Consider the following 19,633-nt stretch of genomic DNA (forward strand, 5'->3'; position numbering starts at 1 on the left):
GGGTCGGGGGGCAGCAGCCCCGCGCCGGCAGGCGGCCGCCTCCCCGCACCTCACCTTGCGGCGAGCCGGGACTGCGCTCGCAGCCTCCCGCTGGAAATGCAGGCGGGCGCTGCTGCCGGAGCCGCCTCACGCGCCGCCGTCTCCTGCCGGCCACTCCGCGCCCTGCGCCCCGCGCGCTCCGCAGCCGCCTCCCCCCGCGCGCCGCGCTCGCGCGCGCCGACTCCCCGCGCTTCCCCCGCGCCCTCCCCCGCCTCCCCGCCCGCCCGCAGCAGCCCCGGCCTCCGGGCGGGCGGCGCCGGGCGCGCGCGGGTGCGGGAGCTCCCGCTCCGGAGTCCTCGGCGGCGCCCCGAGCGCGCCCCGTCGCCCCATGGTTGCCCCTACCGTGCAGGTGCGAGCGAGGAAAGGCAGGGAGTGGGAAAGCGGAGGCGAACTTGGCATCGCCGAGCCAGGATCCCCGCGACTCGCTCTCCTGCCAGCCTGGGCAGACTCTGCCCCTGAAAGCTAGGCCACATGTAGGCGCTTGGGAGCCCTGCTTCATTTCAGGAAATACAAAGTTGGCCCTGAACTTCTAGCTGGCTGAGCACGAGCCTAGACGGTTGGAGGGATTTTAGGGTTTGGGTGTTTTTTCTTGTTCCTTGGCGAGTGCATTGGACGTTCTAGAACCTGACTCAAGGCTGGACAAGCCTCCCGTGTCTCCCCTGGGAGAGGTAAGCAGACCATTTGCAGCCCTTGAACGCGCATTTGACATGACACGACCCCACCCCCAACCCCATCTTTGACAACATATTTAGTTTTCCCTGCCTTCTCTACATCTCCCAGTAAGCCAGAAGGAAACCAGTCATCAGTTCCCTGTAAGGGGAGCGCGACCAAGACTCTCCCGGTACTTAGAGTTTTAGGACAAAGTGAATATCCCATGTAAATCCAGAGGTTTCTGGAAGCTGAAACACTGCAATAATGTTATGAATCTCCAGTGGACTTAATAGATTTTTCAGGCAGAACTACATCTCCCAAAGCTAAGAACCGCACAGGTTTCCTGTAGCTTCCCAACTTCAGGAGCTACTTGGATGGCACCAATACCATCTACTCCCGTGTTCTGTGAGGTGACATTTGTCAAAATATGTTAAAATAGCAAACACAATGAGTAATGTTCATTTCAAGTTTCGCATCCAGGATGTTTAAAAATGTAGCATACATGATAGGAAAGAAATGGCTATTCAACTCAGAAAAGAAGTGTTTTCCTCAACTTTCCTATTTCTCTTCTGATGAATTAGAGAAAGAAAAACACACACACACACACACACACACACAGAATCTATAGCAGAAACCCACAGAATCCCTGGTTGATAGAAATACACACAAGATAACTGTCAGGACACTAATGTGTAAATTCTCCAAGGACATTTATATTAGCTTGGTCACAGAGCTGTGCTGTGTATGTTAGCATCTTTGAGATCTTGCTTTGTGCCTCATTAAGATAATAATAGGTTCATCCTCCACCATCACTGCTACTGCTGCCCTGGCCCTACCTGTTTCGCCCACTCTTGCCTCTCCACCCCAATATTTGACAAAGTCCTTTGTTCTCAATTCAATAAGAATAGTTCGTTGTATTTTAAAATCTTATTATTTTATCATTTGAAGCCACCATGGAAAACGTAGACATTGTTCCTTAGGTGAAGCCCTGCTGCATGGCGGAAGTCAGTACTTCTTCAATTAAACTAAGCCTCTACCTTGTATAAGCTACCTTGCGAGGAGAGGTATGCTATTTGCCATGAAGTATTTGATGAGGAACGATGCTTTCACACACACCCTCTTCAGCATCCATTATGTATTTTAGCATAAATATATGATGCCATCTAAGACTAACATTCACTTTGAGAATTATGGAAGCACATATATTTATGTTTATATTCTCTTCCACCAAATCGTTGATGCGCTTACTCCCAAAATTTATGGAAAATGCAAATTATTTGGAGGCAGAATTTTTTGGAAGGATGCATAGTTTTTCCATTATGCACTTTCCATAAGCTTTTAGAAGACCCTTCTTATTTCATTGCTTTCTCTGACTTGCTTATAGAATCTTTTCACATCTGACTTTCGCTAACAACTTCCAACAAGACAGCTCCATGAGGACTGCTGATAAGTGTAAAAACTTGTTTTTGAAGAACAAATAACAATTATTTTCTGAATCTTGTGGGGGTGGGGAAGCATCTCATAGAGCATTAAACTCCAGATCTGGTAGTAGATAAGATGTACAAGCAAATCACAAATATGAAATTCTGAAGCAATAAGAGGTAGGCTGGGCCTATTTCCTTCGAGGTTTTGTGGCTCTGGGATGGTCCAGGTCATCCGCCACTGATCCTCAGGCCTCTGCTACCAAAGCCATTGCCGCTGTCTAGGCAAAGTGACTGGGAATGTGGGTAGAGAGAGTGAAAGTCCGAAGTGTAGTGTTGGGATGCTACTGATCATGGGGAAATCTTCTCTGCATGTTTCTCTGTGTGACCTAATGGGTCTTCAAAGACCCCGTCTTGAACATTTAAATGGTGCTCAGATAATGGACACTTGGGATAGTTAACACCTTGGTTATGAGTTAACACTTCTGTGGGAATCGATTGAAAGCTTACTAGCAGCAAAACACAGCAAGGCACAATAGGAGGAGAGGAATAACATGAGAGGTAAAACTTGGCAGGGTTAGAAATGTTATCTCTGTAGGTGCTTCCCAGTTGTACTTGCAGCCTATAGGAAACTGGAGATGTAAAAAATGTAAAAAGAAAAGAAATAGTAAGAAAAAAAGTCCCAGAAAGTAGAATGTGGTATGTCAGGGGAAAGGGGTAGAATAAGATCCTGACACCATAAAAGTAAGTGGCGGGTCTAGACCTTGATCTTGTGTACCTGTCATGCTTAGCAAAATTAGAACTCACCGCAGGACGCAAGTCTTCAGGTTCCCAGCCCCGTCTCTGTCACTTCTATCATCTTATGCAGAAATCATGGTTTGTATACATTTTAACTAGCGGATACTGGGGCCACTGTGAGCTTGAACTCTACCTCTGTATTTATTTCTTTATCCTTTTAACTCTTAATCTGGTAAACATTTAGGCAGTCCATAACTATCTATTCTTGAATATGTGCAAGTCACTTTTGGTAGGAACTTTTTAATTAAGTCCATTTCTTCTCTAGATTTTTTGCTCTTCATCTCTTCATTTTCAGATTTGCCACAATTCTTTTTTTTTTTTTTTTTTTTTGACAGGTAGAATTATAGACAGTGAGAGAGACAAAGAGAAAGGTCTTACTTCTGTTGGTTCACTCGTCAAATGGCCGCCATGGCCGGTGTTGCACTGATCCAAAGTCAGGAGCCAGGAGACTCTTCCTGGTCTCTCATATGGGTGCAGAGGCCCAAGGACTTGGGCCATCCTCCACTGCCTTCCCGGGCCACAGCAGAGCTGGACTGGAAGAGGAGCAACTGGGACTAGAACCTGCGCACAAATGGGATGCCGGTGCCGCAGGCCGAGGATCAACCAAGCGAGCCTTGGCGCCGGGCCCAGACTTGCCACAATTCTAAAAAGAGAAATACTAAGCATATAATGGCACGGGGTCCATTTATAATTCCCTTGAGATTGGATTTATGAAGATTTTAATAGAATTTCATTTCTTTAAATTCATATGTGCACATGCACACACACATACACACACTTAGCTGTTTTTCCCAGATTACCTTCTCCACCAGTGTAAAAGCATACTAGTCTTGTGTTTCCCGGCTCCCAGGAGGATATGTAGGAAAAACCCAGGTGGTCCTGCAGCTCCTATGGACCAGCGCAGAGCTGGGATCTTTGCACACAGGGCCTATTTTAGTCTCCAACATGATCCCATGGCTGGTAAGAGTACAGGGGTGGCTTTGAGTCTCTGTAGGGTTCTTGAGAATGACCATACCACACTGCTTCTTGATTTTCCCTCTCTCTCACCCTGTAAGCTGTGGATCAATCCCTGCTTATATTCTTCAGTTCTGCTGTTCTTGTATCTTTCTTTCCTCACCTGTTGCACATTTATTTGTCTTTATTTCAGTAAATGCTAGAACCATTCTATGATTAAAATCAGGAAAAGAGCAAGTGGGCAATTCAGGGAGCTTCCTAAGCTACAACAGAAGTCACTCCACTTCCACGCTGAGCAGTTTAGTCCCTGTCTCAACTGATGACCCTGTCCCCTAGGCCCTTCCGGGTCAACAGAAGCAAGCCAGGAGCCCTGTGAGAAGGGAATTGACTAAAGCTGCCTCATTCTCATGCAAAAATGCTTGCTAGTTAAGCAAATGTCCATCTTCCCATTTCATCCAGCTCCTGGAAGGTAAAGGGAGGTGGACAGTAAGGGGCTTCCAAAGAGTCTGACATCACCACAAACTGTGGTTTAATACTAAATAAGGGGTCCTAACATCACTACTTGATAAATAAGCTTTATTAATAACACTACTTGAAACATTTTGTTATAAGGCTAGACTTACATTATCTGATCTGTAAAAGTCAATTATCCAGAGTGTTGTCTTACACAGACTCCATCTATGAGCTTAAATTAAGCATATGAAACAAAGGGAAAAATAAAGCAAAATACCAAGTATTAAAAATCCAGGATCAAATTAAAGATTTGCTAGTCCCATCATAAAAACCTATCAAGAAGGAACATTCTGTGTCCTCATTTGGAAATTTAATTTGCTGAAATCATTTAAGTTTTTTTTTTTTTAAAGATTTATTTATTTAAGGGCCGGTGCTGTGGTGTAGCGGGTAAAGCTGCCGCCTGCAGTGCCAGCATCTCATATGGGCACCCGCTTGAGTCCTGGCTGCTCTACTTTAATCCACCTCTCTGCTATGGCCTGGGAAAGCAGTAGAAAATGACCCAAGTCCTTGGGCTCCTACACCCACAGCTATGCAGCTCTGGCCTTTGCAGCCAACTGGGGAGTGAACCAGCAGATGAAAGCCCTCTCTCTCGCTCTCCCTCTTTCTCTCTCTCTCTCTCTGCCTCTCCTCTCTCTCTCTCTCTCTGTGTAACCTTGCCTTTCAAATAAAATATTTATTTATTTACTTATTTGAAAGGCAAGGTTACACAGAGAGAGCATAAGGGATGCTGGCACTGCAGGTGGCGGCTTTACCACTATGTAACAATGCTGTCCCCCATTTAAGTTTTACAGGTCATCTGTTCTTAACTTAGTAGAAAGCAGCAGTAATCACTAAGACTTATGTTGGGAGAATTTAAAAACATACAAACGAAAAACCGTACAGGAATCACTGGAATAGGATGTTAACATGCTTTTGTTTGTGGTGTTAATGTATCTTTGATTTTTACAAATGACCCCACTTAAACTCAAAAGATGTTAAATACCTAATTTGATTTAGCCTTCCTGTGATTTAGCTTCATCAAAAGCATCCAGTTGGTAAACAGACTCTAAAAGCTGTAGGAAATATGAGAATTTCATCAATGAGTTCAATTACTGTAATTCTTAACATTTAAACCAGAGGGCTAATTAATTGTTACTAAGAAATAGTGGACAGTGGCCAATAAGCAAATTAATTTTTTTAAATTGAGATATTTTTAAAGAAAATCTTTTTAATATAATGAGCATCAATTATAACTATGCAGATTTTCTTGAGGAGTGAAAAGTACTGATTAGAAAAAGGCAAAAAAATGAAGAATATTTTAAAAATAATTTTATTCAGAGATATACAAACTTTTACTAAGGTTATTTAATGTAAAAGTGTTAAAAGAGACAAAGAAGGGCACTATGTACTTATTAAGGGAACAATTAAACAGGAAAATGTGATTATAGTAAATATATATGCACCTACTGTGAGGGTGCCTGGCTATTTAAAAGAAATGTTAATGGACCTAAAATAAGACATAGATTCCAATATAGTAATGGGGGACTTCATCAACCACTTTTATCAATGGACAGATCAACCAGAAAGAAAATCAACAAAGAAACAACAGAGCTAGTCAATGCTATGGGCCAAATGGACCCAACTGATATATACAGAACTTTTCACCTCACAGTTGCAGAATACACACTATTTCCATCAGTGCATGGAACTTTCTCTAAGATAGACCATATGCTAGGCCATAAAGCAAATCTCATCAAATTAAAAAAAATCAAAATCACACTACACGTCTTTTATGATATAATCAACAAGTCAAGAATCTCTAGAACACGTGCAAACACATAGAGACTGAACAACAAGCTCCTGAATGAACAGTGGGTCATTGAAGAAACCAAAAGAGAAATAAAAAAATTTCTGGAAGTGAATGAGGATGACAATACAAAAAAAAATTATGGGACACAGCAAAGGCAGTATTAAGAAGGAAGTTTATAGCAACTGTTGCCTACGCAGTTAGGGTCAGGGTTAGGGTTAGGGTTAGGGTTAGTTCTCAAGCTATTGAAGACAATTAAAATGGCAGGAATCCTCACAAACTCTTTCTATGAGGACAGTATTACCTTAATTCCTAAACCAGAAAAAGATACAACAGAGAAAGACAAACTATAGATCAATATCCTTGATGAACATAGATGCAAAAACCCTCAATGAAATACTAGCTAGTCCAATCAAACAACACATTAGAAAGATAATTTACCTGCAACAAAGTAGAGGTTATCCCTGGTATATATGTATGTTTCAACATTCGCCAGTCAGTCCATGTGATACATCACATTAACAAACTAAAGAATAAAAATCATATGATTATCTCAATAGATGCACAGAAAGCATTTGATAAAATGCATCCTTCCATGATGAAAATTTTAAACAAATTGAATATAGAAGGAACATTCCTCAACACAATCAAAGCAATTTATGACAAATCTACAACCAACATTTTATTGAGTGGGGAAAAGTTGGAAGCATTCTCACTAGTATCTGAAACTAGACAAGGATGCCCTCTTTCACCATTGCTATTTAATATAGACCTGGAAGTTTTACCAGAGCATTAGGCAAGAAAAAGAAATCAAAGGGGTACAGATTAGAAAGGAAAAAAATCAAAATATTCCTATATGCATGTGACAAGATTCTATAAATTGGGAAACCAAAACACTCCACTAAGAGACTACTGAAACTCATAAAAGAGTTTGATAAAGTGGCAGGATATAAAATTAACACACAAAAATCACTAGACTTTGTGTAGACAGACAATACCATGGTGGAGAAAGAACTTCTAAGATTAATACCATTCACAATAACTACAAAATTGAAATTCCCTGGAATAAATTTAATGAAGGAGGTGAATGATCTCTACAATGAAATTTATAAAACATTAAAGAAAGAGAAGACACAAAAAATGAAAACACTAGCCGGCGCCGTGGCTCAATAGGCTAATCCTCCACCTTGCGGCGCCGGCACACCGGGTTCTAGTCCCGGTTGGGGCGCCGGATTCTGTCCCGGTTGCCCCTCTTCCAGGCCAGCTCTCTGCTGTGGCCAGGGAGTGCAGTGGAGGATGGCCCAGGTGCTTGGGCCCTGCACCCCATGGGAGACCAGGAAAAGCACCTGGCTCCTGGCTCCTGCCATCAGATCAGCACGGTGCGCCGGCTGCAGCGGCGGCCATTGGAGGGTGAACCAACGGCAAAGGAAGACCTTTCTCTCTCTGTCTCTCTCTCTCACTGTCCACTCTGCCTGTCAAAAAAAAAAAAAAAAAAAAAAAAAATGAAAACACCTTCCATGTTCATGGATTGGAAGAGTTGATATCAAAAAACTATTGAAAAAATCTGCATATTAAAATGGTTTTTTAAATACCAGAGGGGTTTTCCATAATCTCATAAAGTTTACTCCTCCTTCTGTTAAGAATGTGTGTGGAATGAGTTTATTCTTCTACTCAGAATGCTGGTTGGCATGGTTATGTTCTAAAATGGCAATAGAGTTTCCAAATCAAGATCTACAGAGAAATTTTTGTTTATCTCTGAAAATTGTTATTTGCTTATTTTTGTCTGAGTCCCCAGACTTCATGTGAGGTTCTCTATGAAATTATGAAATGTTGTTTTTCAGTGGGCAAAAGCTATCCCAAGTGACACTGAAATTTTTTCTCTGACTTCTATACTCCTGGGTAATGTGGAGCTTCTTACACATGAGGCAGTTGCAGTCAGAAAGAAGCATTCTTGCATTTCTTATTATTTTAAACATTTAAACTATTTTACTTATCTGTCCTTTAATTGATTATATTATGGGGCACTGTGTGACATTTCAATACAAATGTATATAACGTGCACTGATCAAATCAGAGTAACTGACATTTGTTTCTGTCAATTCTATAAATTAATAATTAAAATACAATGAATGAAGGTGAAATCATATGGAGCAAGCTTCTTCATGAACCAATGCAAGAACATTAAAATGTAAGTTGACATATGTAAACTAAAAGTTGACCTCAGACAAAAACCTCAAACAAAGCTGAGGGATGTCTCCATCATGAGCCCATTTAGTCAGTTTTTTATTTCATTAAAATAAATGTATTTTTAATCCATTTTTACCACAATTTTAAAAACATTTAAGATACAAAGAGAGAACCCTTGTGCCAACCTACTCCCCAAACACCCATGAATCCTGTCCTAAGGCAGGAGCCAGGAACTGAATTCTGGTCTCCCATGTTGGGGTGGCAACCCAACTAGTTGAATCATCAGTATTGCCTTCCAGGGTCTGCTCCAAGGGGAAGCTGGAATTGGGAATAAGAGGTGGGCTTTGAACCCAGGAGCTCTTATATGGGACACAGCTGTCTCCATCTGTGTCCTAACCACTGGGCCAAACACTTGGCCAACTCAAAGAGTTTTACAACATGAAGCTCCACCCCAGGAAGTCCATGAGCTGTTGTGCCTGAAACAATGCCCCGGCACTCACAGATCTCACATCCAGGAACAGACAGGGATTCTTTTCTTATCACACACCCCCAAGAAAAAGGGGATTTCCTCTGCCCTAGAAGCTCCAGCTGTTCTGTTGCTGAAGCGCACTGGTTTTAATGTGGTTGTAGCCCCAGTCTTTCATAAATAAGCAGACAGTGATAACCCAACACTGCAGCTCTGATGGCAGCAGCCCCGATCAAATCTTTGGATTTGATATGGGGGAGGAACTTGCTTCCCAAAGGACAGAAGCTCAGAGCCTTGTTTTACCCTTGGCAAATGAAAGAGATTCCCACCAAACACAGGCAGCAGAATCTGTATGAACAAAGGAACAGGTCATTAGACATGGCCTGTGGCCCTTGAAGAATTATTAACCAGGGAAGTATAAAGAATGTGGTAGGGGTAGCATGTCTTGTAGAGGGAAGAGCATAGATGTGATGTGAAAGCTGTGAAATAAAGTGTTGTTCAAATATTTTTAAATGGCTTTATTATATTAATTTGTTAAAGGCAGAGCAACAGATAGACCTTTCATCTGTTGTTTTACTCCCCAGATGCTTGCAATAGCAAGGGTTGGGTCAGACTGAAGCAAGGAGCCCAGCATTCTATCTGGGTCTCCCACACGGTTGGCAGGGATCCAAGTTGTTGAGCTATCACCTGCTGTCTCCCAGAGTATGCATTAGCAGGCAGCAGGAATTGGGAGCTGACCTGGGATGCAGAGATCCCAAAAGATATTTTCACCACTACACCACATTGCCCTTCCCACACATAATGTAACTATTTTCTGTCATCCAGACTTCACCAATATGGAGACACAAATAAAGTGAACAATGGTATCAGGGGGAAAAATAAGACACATTTCTCTTAAAACATATTCTTCTTTTTAAAAAGATTTATTTTAATTATTTGAAAGGTAGAGTTACAGAGAGAAAGGGGAGAGAGAGAGACAGAGAGATCTTCCATCCACTGGTTCACTCCCCAGATGGTCATAATGGCAGGAGTTGGGCCCATCCAAAGGGAGGAGCCAGGAGCTTCTTCAGGGTCTCCCACATTAGGCCAACTTCTACTGCTTTCGCAGGTGTTTGAGCAAGGAGCTGGATTGGAAGTGGAGCAGTTGGGATTCCAACCGGCACCCATATGTGTTGCCAACATCATAGGCACGGGCTTAACCTGTTATGCCAAAACACTGGCCCCTTAAAATCTATTTTTAGCATAGTTCAACCTAACATGCCTCACTCTTCTCCGTAAAATGTTTTCCAGGCTCGCTTTCCCCTGTAAATCAAGCAGACTCTTTCTCAACTTTTAGAACATAAAGACATAAAGGATAACACAGATTAATAATGAAAACTTTTTTTTTTTTTGGTATAGAGACTACTTTTGCTCTTTTTAAATGAGCCACAGTAATTTAAAAGATTTACTGTACTAATCAAGTGCTGGTTGCAATCAACATTGAAAGCTCAATTTAACTCAGATTCTACTCTGAATTCAGATTCTTTTTAAACATTTTTTTGAGAGGGTTGAGGTTTGTAAGAACAAATTTAATTTCTTTACTTGATATAGGACTACTCAGGAAGTATATTTCATCTTGGTTGAGTATTGGCAGTTGGTGGTTTTCAAGGAATTAATTCATGTATTCTAAGTTTTTACTCCTGAGTGTGGAGTTAATTGTTATACTCCCTTATTATCCTCTGAGTGGCTGCAGGATCCACAGTAACAGCTCCTGTTTTATTCCTGATGCTGCTGATTTGTATCTTCTCTGCATGTTTGTCAGTCCAAATGTTTGGACATTTTCCTACATTTTTCTGTTACTAATTTTGATCTTATTCCATATGGCCAGGGCATATACTCTTGATGATTTCAGATCCTTTTAGTTTTTTGAGCTTTATCTTATGACCAAAGATATGATCTATTTTTGTTGCTTTAGATACCAAAATAAACACACTTAGTCTATTAATGTTGAAGCTCTTTGAGCAACATGTGGTTATGTTACTTCCACTTAGGTTCATTATAAAAATAATGTCTTAAATATTTCCTCTGTCTAATGTGGCACCAAGTTAAATGATGTTATAATTGTTGTTTCAATTGTTGAATGTGATTTAAGAAATTCATGAGAATATTTTATTTTTTATATCCTTCTCCTTTCACATTCTGATGTTCTTATTTCATTTCTGAAGTTCCAAGATTTCTTTTTCTATCATTTGCTTTATCTTTAGAAAACCTTCCCTTAGTCAGATTTCAAAGGCAAGTTGGCCAGTGATCTTTGCTTTTTTAGCTTCCCTTAGAATGCCTTTATTTCTTTTTCATTCTAAAGGACCATTTAGCAGATGTATAATTTGTTGTTGACAGCCATTTTAGTAGCTGAAAACTGATGTACTCTTTCTTTGTGTCCTGCATGGCTTCAGATATGAAATCCATTGCCATGGATGTGGCTTCTACCTGGTTAAGTTGAAGATTTTTTGTTGTTGTTGTTCTTTGTACTTTTCCGAAGTTTAGAATGTGTATAGGGTGGATTTCTTTGGATACAGTCTGTCTGATGTCAGTTCAGTCTCTGACTTCTGGGGGAGTGTTTTTTTTTTTTTCACCTTATTTGGAAAGTTTTCATCCCTTATTCTCTTCAGCTGTCAGCATGTTCTTTTTAGTTCTTCTTTTGATTCCAATAATATGAACATAAACTCTTCAATTTATCTTCTCTCTGTAATTCTTAGTTTCACTGAACCTACCCTCTGCCATCTTCACTTTACTCCTGGAGCCATCCAGTGAATTTTAAATAATTATTATTTAAGTTCTTATGTTTTTTTTGGATTTATAATATTCACATTTTCATCTAATTCTTTTGACAACCCCTATTTCTTTGCTAAGATGTTATATTTTTCCATTTATTTCAAGAGAATTTGTAACTACTTGTTGAAATATTTTAATGCTTTTAATTATTTCTGTCAGCTCATTAAAACAACCACTTTATCTTGGTATTGATGTGGATTGCATTTCTCATTCTGTATTTGAATGGTTCCTATTTAGTCTTCTTTTTCTTCTTTTTTTAAGTAGGCCCCCTCATTGAATTATCTATATTGCCAAGTGTATGAGTTCAACTTCCCAAGTTGGTATTGCCAACCCCTTGCTGGCAAAAGTGGAGCATTTATTTATGCATATACTTATGCTCCTTGGTTTATGATGGTATTACTTCTAGGTATATCATAATAAACTGAGAATATTGTAATTCAAAAATTCACCTAATAATACACTTAACCAACCAAACATTTATTAGTTATTTATCTGTGTGCTTACCTGGCTGACTGGAGCCATAGTTCACTGCTGCTGCCCAGTACTAAAGGAGAGTATTATATGGCAAATCACTAGCCTGAGAAAAGAGTAAAATTTAAAGTATGGCTTTTACTGAATGCCTCTGACTTTTATGTCATCCTAAACCTGTCACAGTAAATCAAGCCATCATAATTTGAAAATTATCTGCACTACCCTAATGAAGACTGTAGAGATCTAAGTTCAGCTACTGCTAACAACTATCTTGCAAACACAGCAGCTAAGCTTTTCTGTGGCATCTAGGGAAAGGGAGAAATGGAAGGCTGATTACAGTCCTTTGTTGCTGAATCCTATGGAGAAAGTTTAGATACCCTAAAGATCTCTGAAACAAGGGAGGAGGTGGAGACAGCAGTGGTACCTAGCTTCTCCCCGCAGTATCCCAGTCATCTTTGTTAATGCCCGGTCACGGGACTCCACTGTTACCAGGGATGAAGAGAAACCGGAGTGCTGATTCATCCAGACTCACACCCCTTGTTCAATCTCCTGATGTCTGGTAGAGCAGAGGCTCAGATTTACATTGGAAGAGACAATTGGTTGCACATTATCCACTGCTGGACTGGAGTATGGTGTTTTTGGCCAAAACATGTTCCGTTGTTAAGGCATGTGTTTGTTTCTTTGTTTGTTTGTTTTTTTCCTAGACCGTTTTTCTAGACCTTCTGGATGGAAAGAACAAGATGCAGTTTAGGGACTTCTACCTGTTCCTGATGACACTGCTGGTTGGACTCTTCTTCTGCAATGCCCTTTCTGAGCTATATGAGCAATGCTTGGAAGCCCAGGAAACTCACCTTCATGTTGATTTTCAAGGGTTAAGGGTCCAAGAGGGTTTAGCTCCTTCTCTCTGTGTTTCTGAGTCTTCATATGCTTATTTTTAAAATTAAATTTAGAGTTTTTTCAGTCTTAAGAGGGAGAAATAAGAAGGAATGGGCCTACTCCAAGTTTACCAAAACCAAAAGAACCTTGACTGATTTTAAGAATTAACTAATTATGTCTTGGGAAGAGGATGCTGAGTGCCTGACCTAAAATCCTCTTTTGCCATCCCCATCTGAAATAGAACTACCAAGTTTAAGCTGGGTATATTTTCACAAGTAATACAAGACGTTATTTCTCAGCCTCCTGTGTAGCTAAGAGGACAACATGGGTCTAACCAGTGAAGTTTAAATAGAAGCATTCACTGAGACTTCCTTGAAATTTGTCTAAAAGCCAAGGGGCATACAATTCCGCCAAGTGTCTTCCTCCCTGCTGCTGGGATAAAGGCCTCCATGGCTCGAGCCCCACCAGCCCCTGTGATCTGCACAGCGAGACAGCAACCTGAGTCCCTGATGACATTGTACACTTGTTTCCCTTAGAAAGAAATAAACTTATATAAGAGTGATGGTTTTAAAATATACCTGCAAATGCTTTGGATTGAGTGACTCATGTCTTATAAATAGAATATGGCGGGAATAAAGCTATGTGACTTCCGAGGCTGGAGAATAAAAAGCAGTGCTCCCACCTGGCGCTCTGGCTCCTGTCGACTTTCCCTTTCCTTCTTGTCAGATGTCTTGCTTGTCATGGTGTTGTAAGAACACTTGGGAAACATACATAGAAAAGAACAGCAGTCCCGCTTTTGTCCTTTACAGAGGCTCTTTTCCCAGTACGTTGTTTTTTTTGTTTGTTTGTTGTTGTGGTTTTTTTTTGTTTTTTTTTTGTTTTTTGTTTGTTTGTTTTGTTTTGTTTTGTTTTGACAGGCAGAGTAGACGGTGAGAGAGAGAGAGAGAGAGAGAGAAGGTCTTCCTTTACAGTTGGTTCAGACTCCAATGGCTGGTGTGGCCGGCAGGCTGCAGCTGGCGCACCGCGCTGATCCGAAGCCAGGAGCCAGGTGCTTCTCCTGGTCTCCCATGCGGGTGCAGAGCCCAAGCACTTGGGCCATCCTCCACTGCACTCCCGGGCCACAGCAGAGAGCTGGACTGGAAGAGGGGCAGGCGGAGCATTAGCCTATTAAGCTGTTTTTTTTTTTTTTTTTTTTTAAGACTTATTTATTTGAAAGGAAGAGAAATGGGGTAGAGTAGAGGGGGTGCAGAGGGAGAGGGAAAGATTGATTTTCCAAATACTGGTTCACTCCCTAAATGTCCACAACAGCCATGGCTGGGCCTTGCTGGAGCCAAAAGCCTGGAACTCCATCTGGGTCTCCAGCAGGGGGCGCAGCGGTGCCAGTACTTGAGCTGCCTTCTGTGCCTTCCCAGGGACACAGCAGGAAGGTGAGTGGGAAGCAAAGTAGTTGGGACTCACACCAGTACTCCTGCACAGTGTGCTAGCACCATAAGCAGCGCCTTCACACCAGCTTCAGCTTTTAGCTTTTCTGAAGACATGACTTCTTACTTCATTCTTGTCCATGAACTGCATCTTCGCATAAGAAAGTGTATTTTTTTCTAAATCTAGGATAAGAATTTGGTAATTTTTACGTAAGAGAAAGAAAAAGATGAGTTAATTATAGGAAGCCTATCTTGAGTCACCTAGACCTTGACTGCATACCCTCTGGCCTCTCTATAACTCTCTGTGTGACTCTATTTCCTGGTACCTACTAAGCAGTGACCTAAGGATATGTTTTGTTGTTGTTGTTATTGTTGTTGTTGAGTTCCCACTATGTTGCACATCCCAGGGTGAGGGGAGCTTGTCTGTATGCCTTGAACACTTAGTAATCACTTAAATACAGAGTAAGAAAGTGTGTGATGAGATAGGTAAGAGGTAGAATTACAATTTGAAAACCTTGTTTTATTGTTTACACCTCATATATATAATTTTCCTTCGTAAGAATTTCAAACTCTACCCTAGTTCTTTACCTGGTATTAATATACATGAAAACAAAACCTTTCCCCCATTTTCTCAGTAGCAAACAACAGGTTCCGACAAAAGTGAGATTGAAAAGGACAGAACTTTATTTAAACATTTTAGAGAATGAGCAAGTATCCAGAAGAGCCAGAAAATCTACCTTAAACGCTCAGCTTCCCAAAACATAGATCCACCCAGGACTGCCCCTGTGAAGTCTGATCACTCTTGTCACATTTATTTTTCTTATCCGAAAAACACACTCGGAGTCTTTCATGGTGCGTGACCTTGTGGAAGTAGACCTGTCTGACAGGGAACGTCAAGTTCAAGGAGGCTAGACAAGTGTGCCTCTGGCTTCTGTTTTGGATAGACAGGGCTCCCAAGAAAGTCCCTCCAACAGAAGTTTGTTCAAAAGATGCCACAGGGGGCCAGTGCTGTGGCTCGGCAGGTAAAGCTGCCGCCTGCAATGCCAGTATCCCATGTGGGTGCCAGTTCAAGTCCCGGCTGCTCCAGTTCTAAACCAGCTCCCTGCTAATGCACCTGTTTTTCATTTTGTCTCTTTCTGCCTTTTTAAAATTTTGCTTCTCACTTCCATGTCTCTACATTATATGTCTGTCACTACTTTTTATCTCCCAGCAGTGGGTATTTCTTATAGATTCACTTTGCTTTCTGCTCTTTTTTGTGTGTCCTGCCTCCACTCTCTGTCTTCTCTTACCACACTCCCATTATGCCAGCTTAAGTATCTTAAGTATGCAGCTTAAGTTGCAAACCTCATGGCTTCCTTTTTCTTACCGTGTTTGGTGGAATACACCATCCTGTAGCTTTCCTGATGAGTGTGCAAAGGAAGTAAACAATCTTCAGTATTTCCTGAGTGACTTCTCGCTCTTCCTTCATTCTTTCTAGAACTGCTCATTTGTGTCTGTAACATCCTGAGCCTTTTTAAAGTCTTTCGACAGTTTGTATTGGTCTCTGCATCTTTACACTATCCCAGAGGAAGCCATTCCTTTTCTTTCTGAGAAGTCGATGTTCAAGCATTATGTTGACATTTTCCTTTTGGCTATACTCACATAGTTTTCAAAAACTCTCTGTTTATTCTTACAGTGCCAAACTGTATTATACCCTGTTCTGGACTGATGCTTGCAATATTTTCCCCTATATATCCAAGGATGCTAGTTATAGTTTTGGAATTTTTGTGTATTTGCACAGACTTTGTTAGCCCCTGTTAACTTTCTTCTGTCTATTTTTCTTACTCTTGACCTTCCACATTGGATGCTTTGCCATGTGTCAGGTGACACTTTTTGTTCACATGCTAGCTGAGCATTCTGAGTGTGTATCCTGGGCTTACCTATCCCCTCCTCTGTCCAGAGGGATCATATTTGACTTGAACATTTACTGTGTGATCGTCTTTGGGACTTCCCCTGCAAATGCTCAGACTCTGATGAGGGTGTTTGCCCAGGAAGCACGGAAAGTGAAAGCCTTATTTGCCGCACTGGGAGAGGGACTGTGGTGGCAGGCAAGGTGTTAGCTCTGTAGGCACACATTTCTGTGGGACCGTGGATGTGCAAGGCAACCTTGTCCTCATCTATGATGGGTGACGTCTCCTCCAGAGAGCACCTGTTTTATCCTCTCCAGAAAACAGAACACTGCCTCTTGCAGGAGTGAGAGGTGAGTAACTGTAATAGAGGAAAGACTGTATCCAGTTTGCTGATTCTTAGTAGATTTTCAGCCAGTTCTGTTTTAATTTTCTTCTCTTGACCTACACATGAAGTCATAACTGGTACCAATCATTTCAGAGTCTTCTGGAGACTTTTAAAAATGTGATTATGGTTAATTCCTCTTTCCTATTTACCTTCTTTGGTTTCCATATTCTTGAGAGTCATATTCCTTTCCCTAACAATCTTTCATCATTAGCATTTGTAGCTGAGGTCATCCACCCTGGTCTTCCTGTGCCGGTTGATGTATCATTAAAAATCCCTTTATCTTTATCGTGGTTTCAAGATAAGGTGAAAGTTCCTTTGTGTATCCCATGTATAATCTTTTCTGAAATTTCCACTTAATATAAAATTTTCTCTTTATCTAATAAGATAAATCAGTAGGAGAGTTTTGGGTTTGGACCTCATCTCTATTTTTAGGTTAGTTTGCAAACATGCATTTGCTTATGAGAAGAAGATGTATCAATTCTTTACAAATACTTCTCATATGATTGGTATTTCAAATTGTCAACACTGAAAATGTAATCTCAAGTTTGTGTTTAAAAATTAGGGTCTGGCCTGTGCCTCGGCTCAATAGGCTTAATCCTCTGCCTGCAGTGCCGGCACACCTGGTTCTAGTCCCGGTCAGGGTGCTGGATTCTGTCCCGGTTGCTCCTCTTCCAGTCCAGCTCTCTGCTGTGGCCCAAGAGTGCAGTGGAGGATGGCCCAGGTCCTTGGGCCCTGCACCCCTATGGGAGACCAGGAGGAAGCACCTGGCTCCTGCCTTCGGATCAGCATGGTGCACCGGCCGCAGCGGCCATTGGAGGGTGAACCAACGGTAAAGGAAGACCTTTCTCCCTGTCTCTCTCTCTCACTGTCCACTCTGCCTGTCAAAAAAAAAAAAAAAATAGGGTCAATGCACTTCCACCACAATGTGAGAGGCAGGCAAGACCACCATAGCCCATCAGGGCCAACTGAGCAAAACAAACTCTTTTTATTACTATTTTAGTGGTAAAACAAGTCTTCCCAAAACATGTAATGGAAAAATCTGTTGCTATTAAGGAGAATCATCTCCTTTGAAATTCATTGTACAACTCCTTATACCTTACTATGACATGTTGAAAAGATGAATGATCAATTAACATTGAATAGCATTACAACTATAAGGTAAGGAAATAGAAAAGTTCTCCTTTGTGAGACCTCGGGGCAGATATTGTTTCCTACTGATACTGTCTAGTGAGCTCTGTAATAATTTTGTCATTCTCACAAATAACTCTTCTGCTCTTTGTCATTCTGGCATTGTGATTCTTTCCTACAATGGTCTAGAAAGCAATTAAATCCAAGGAGTCCTTTAAGTTCACACATGTTGGTCAAGAAAACAAAAAGTTCTTTAAATTAAAACAAGGAGTGGGCATTTGGGGCAGTGATTAAAACACCTCTTGAATGCCCACATCTCACATCCAAGTGCTAGGGTTTGGGTCCTGTCTCAAACAGGGTACACCAACTTCCTGTTAACAAGCACCCTGGGAGGCAGCAACTTATGGGTCAGTTAGTTGAATCGCTGTCACCAACATGGGAGACCTGAATCAACTTCTTGGCTTCTGGCTTCTGTCTTGCCCAGCCCTGGCTGTTATGATCTTTTGAAGAGTGAACCAGAAAATGGAAGATCCATTTTTGTCTATCTCTGTCTCTCTCACTCTGTGTCTCTCTTCCCTAAACATCAAAACAAAACAAAAGAAAGTCTCAGTATCCACAGGGGTTGGTTCTAGGACCTCCCATGGATACCAGACTTATTCCTGAGGTTGCTTACATAAAAGAGTATAGTATTTTCATATAACTCATGCATATACTCCTGTATTTTTTGACTCATCTCCAGATTGCTTACAAAATCTAATACAATATGAATTCTATGTGAACAGTTCTATGGTATTGTTCAAGGATGATATGAAGAAAAAAAAACAAACTCTGGCTGGTGCCGCGGCTCAATAGGCTAATCCTCCACCTTGCAGCGCCGGCACACCAGGTTCTAGTCCCGGTTGGGGCGCCAGATTCTGTCCCGGTTGCCCCTCTTCCAGGCCAGCCCTCTAATATGGCCCAGGAGTGCAGTGGAGAATGGCCCAAGTGCCCTGCACCCGCATGGGAGACCAGGAGAAGCACCTGGCTCCTGGCTTCGGATCAGCGTGGTGCACTGGCTGCAGCATGCCGGCCGCAGCAGCCATTGGAGGGTGAACCAACAGCAAAGGAAGACCTTTCTCTCTGTCTCTCTCTCTCTTTCACTGTCCACTCTGCCTGTCAAAAAAATAAATAAATAAAAAAAAATTTAAAAAAACAAACTCTGTACCTGCTCAGTACAGACCAAGCCATCCTCAGTATAACCAGAATACACAAATGAGATGCAAAGCAGACAGTGCTGAAGTGGCAAGTGCTGGAGACAGAATAAGGGCCTGCACAGGGGTGCAATTGCACTCTGGTGTGCCTACCCAGCACTTCATTGATGTAGATTCCGTGTACTGCTCAGCGGGAGACACATTCAATTGTTGCTTTTCAGAAATTTCTGTAATTTGGAGAAGAATATTTTTTATGTGCAGTTGGCTGCATCAGCATATGCTGGACCCATGGAAGAAGAGGGCAAATTACATTTGTTGCTTGGAATAAAAGGAGTAGAAGAACAATCAGCAGTGACTTTGGCAGCTGTATATACACAATTATATTTCCAAAGCCAGAACAACACATACAAGTTACTTAAGAATTTATAATAAGTGAAGAAAAAGTAAAATATTTTACATATTCAAATGGTGAAGTGAATATTACTTAACCAATTAGTAGATTCAGATGGAAGGCCTTTATGATGGTAGGGGTTTGGGATTTTGTGCTTCTGATACAGAGAGACCATGTGACTTTCATGGTCATTTTATTAGTGATCACAGTTACAGTGAATATGCTGACATAATCTCAATATTTATGAGTGGAGGAA

At 41.4% G+C, this 19,633-nt stretch overlaps 1 protein-coding gene and 1 long non-coding RNA gene across 7 annotated transcripts in view; one reads left to right on the forward strand and one right to left on the reverse strand.

Moving 5' to 3' along the window:
- The window catches only part of LOC100344368 (SPARC (osteonectin), cwcv and kazal like domains proteoglycan 3), a 484,325-nt gene extending 483,789 nt beyond the window's left edge, over positions 1 to 536 (reverse strand). For 2 of the 6 annotated variants that reach the window (XM_070048220.1, XM_070048216.1), the window contains exon 1: positions 55 to 213. Coding sequence is in view for 2 of the 6 variants with exons in the window: in XM_070048217.1 (XP_069904318.1) it covers positions 382 to 512 (131 nt within the window). In the remaining 4 variants the exon portion in view is untranslated. Of the gene's footprint in view, positions 1 to 54; positions 214 to 381 lie in introns of those variants that run through there. The other 4 variants (XM_070048215.1, XM_070048217.1, XM_070048219.1 and 1 more) reach the window with 4 other exon arrangements.
- Positions 524 to 19,633, forward strand: part of LOC138843591 (uncharacterized) — a 140,963-nt gene continuing 121,853 nt past the window's right edge. The window contains exon 1 of the long non-coding RNA XR_011378533.1: positions 524 to 707. This is a non-coding gene — a long non-coding RNA (uncharacterized lncRNA). The remainder of the gene's footprint in view (positions 708 to 19,633) is intronic.

This window comes from Oryctolagus cuniculus, chromosome 8, assembly GCF_964237555.1.
Source record: "Oryctolagus cuniculus chromosome 8, mOryCun1.1, whole genome shotgun sequence".
In the NCBI taxonomy this organism is placed as follows: Eukaryota; Metazoa; Chordata; class Mammalia; order Lagomorpha; family Leporidae; genus Oryctolagus; species Oryctolagus cuniculus.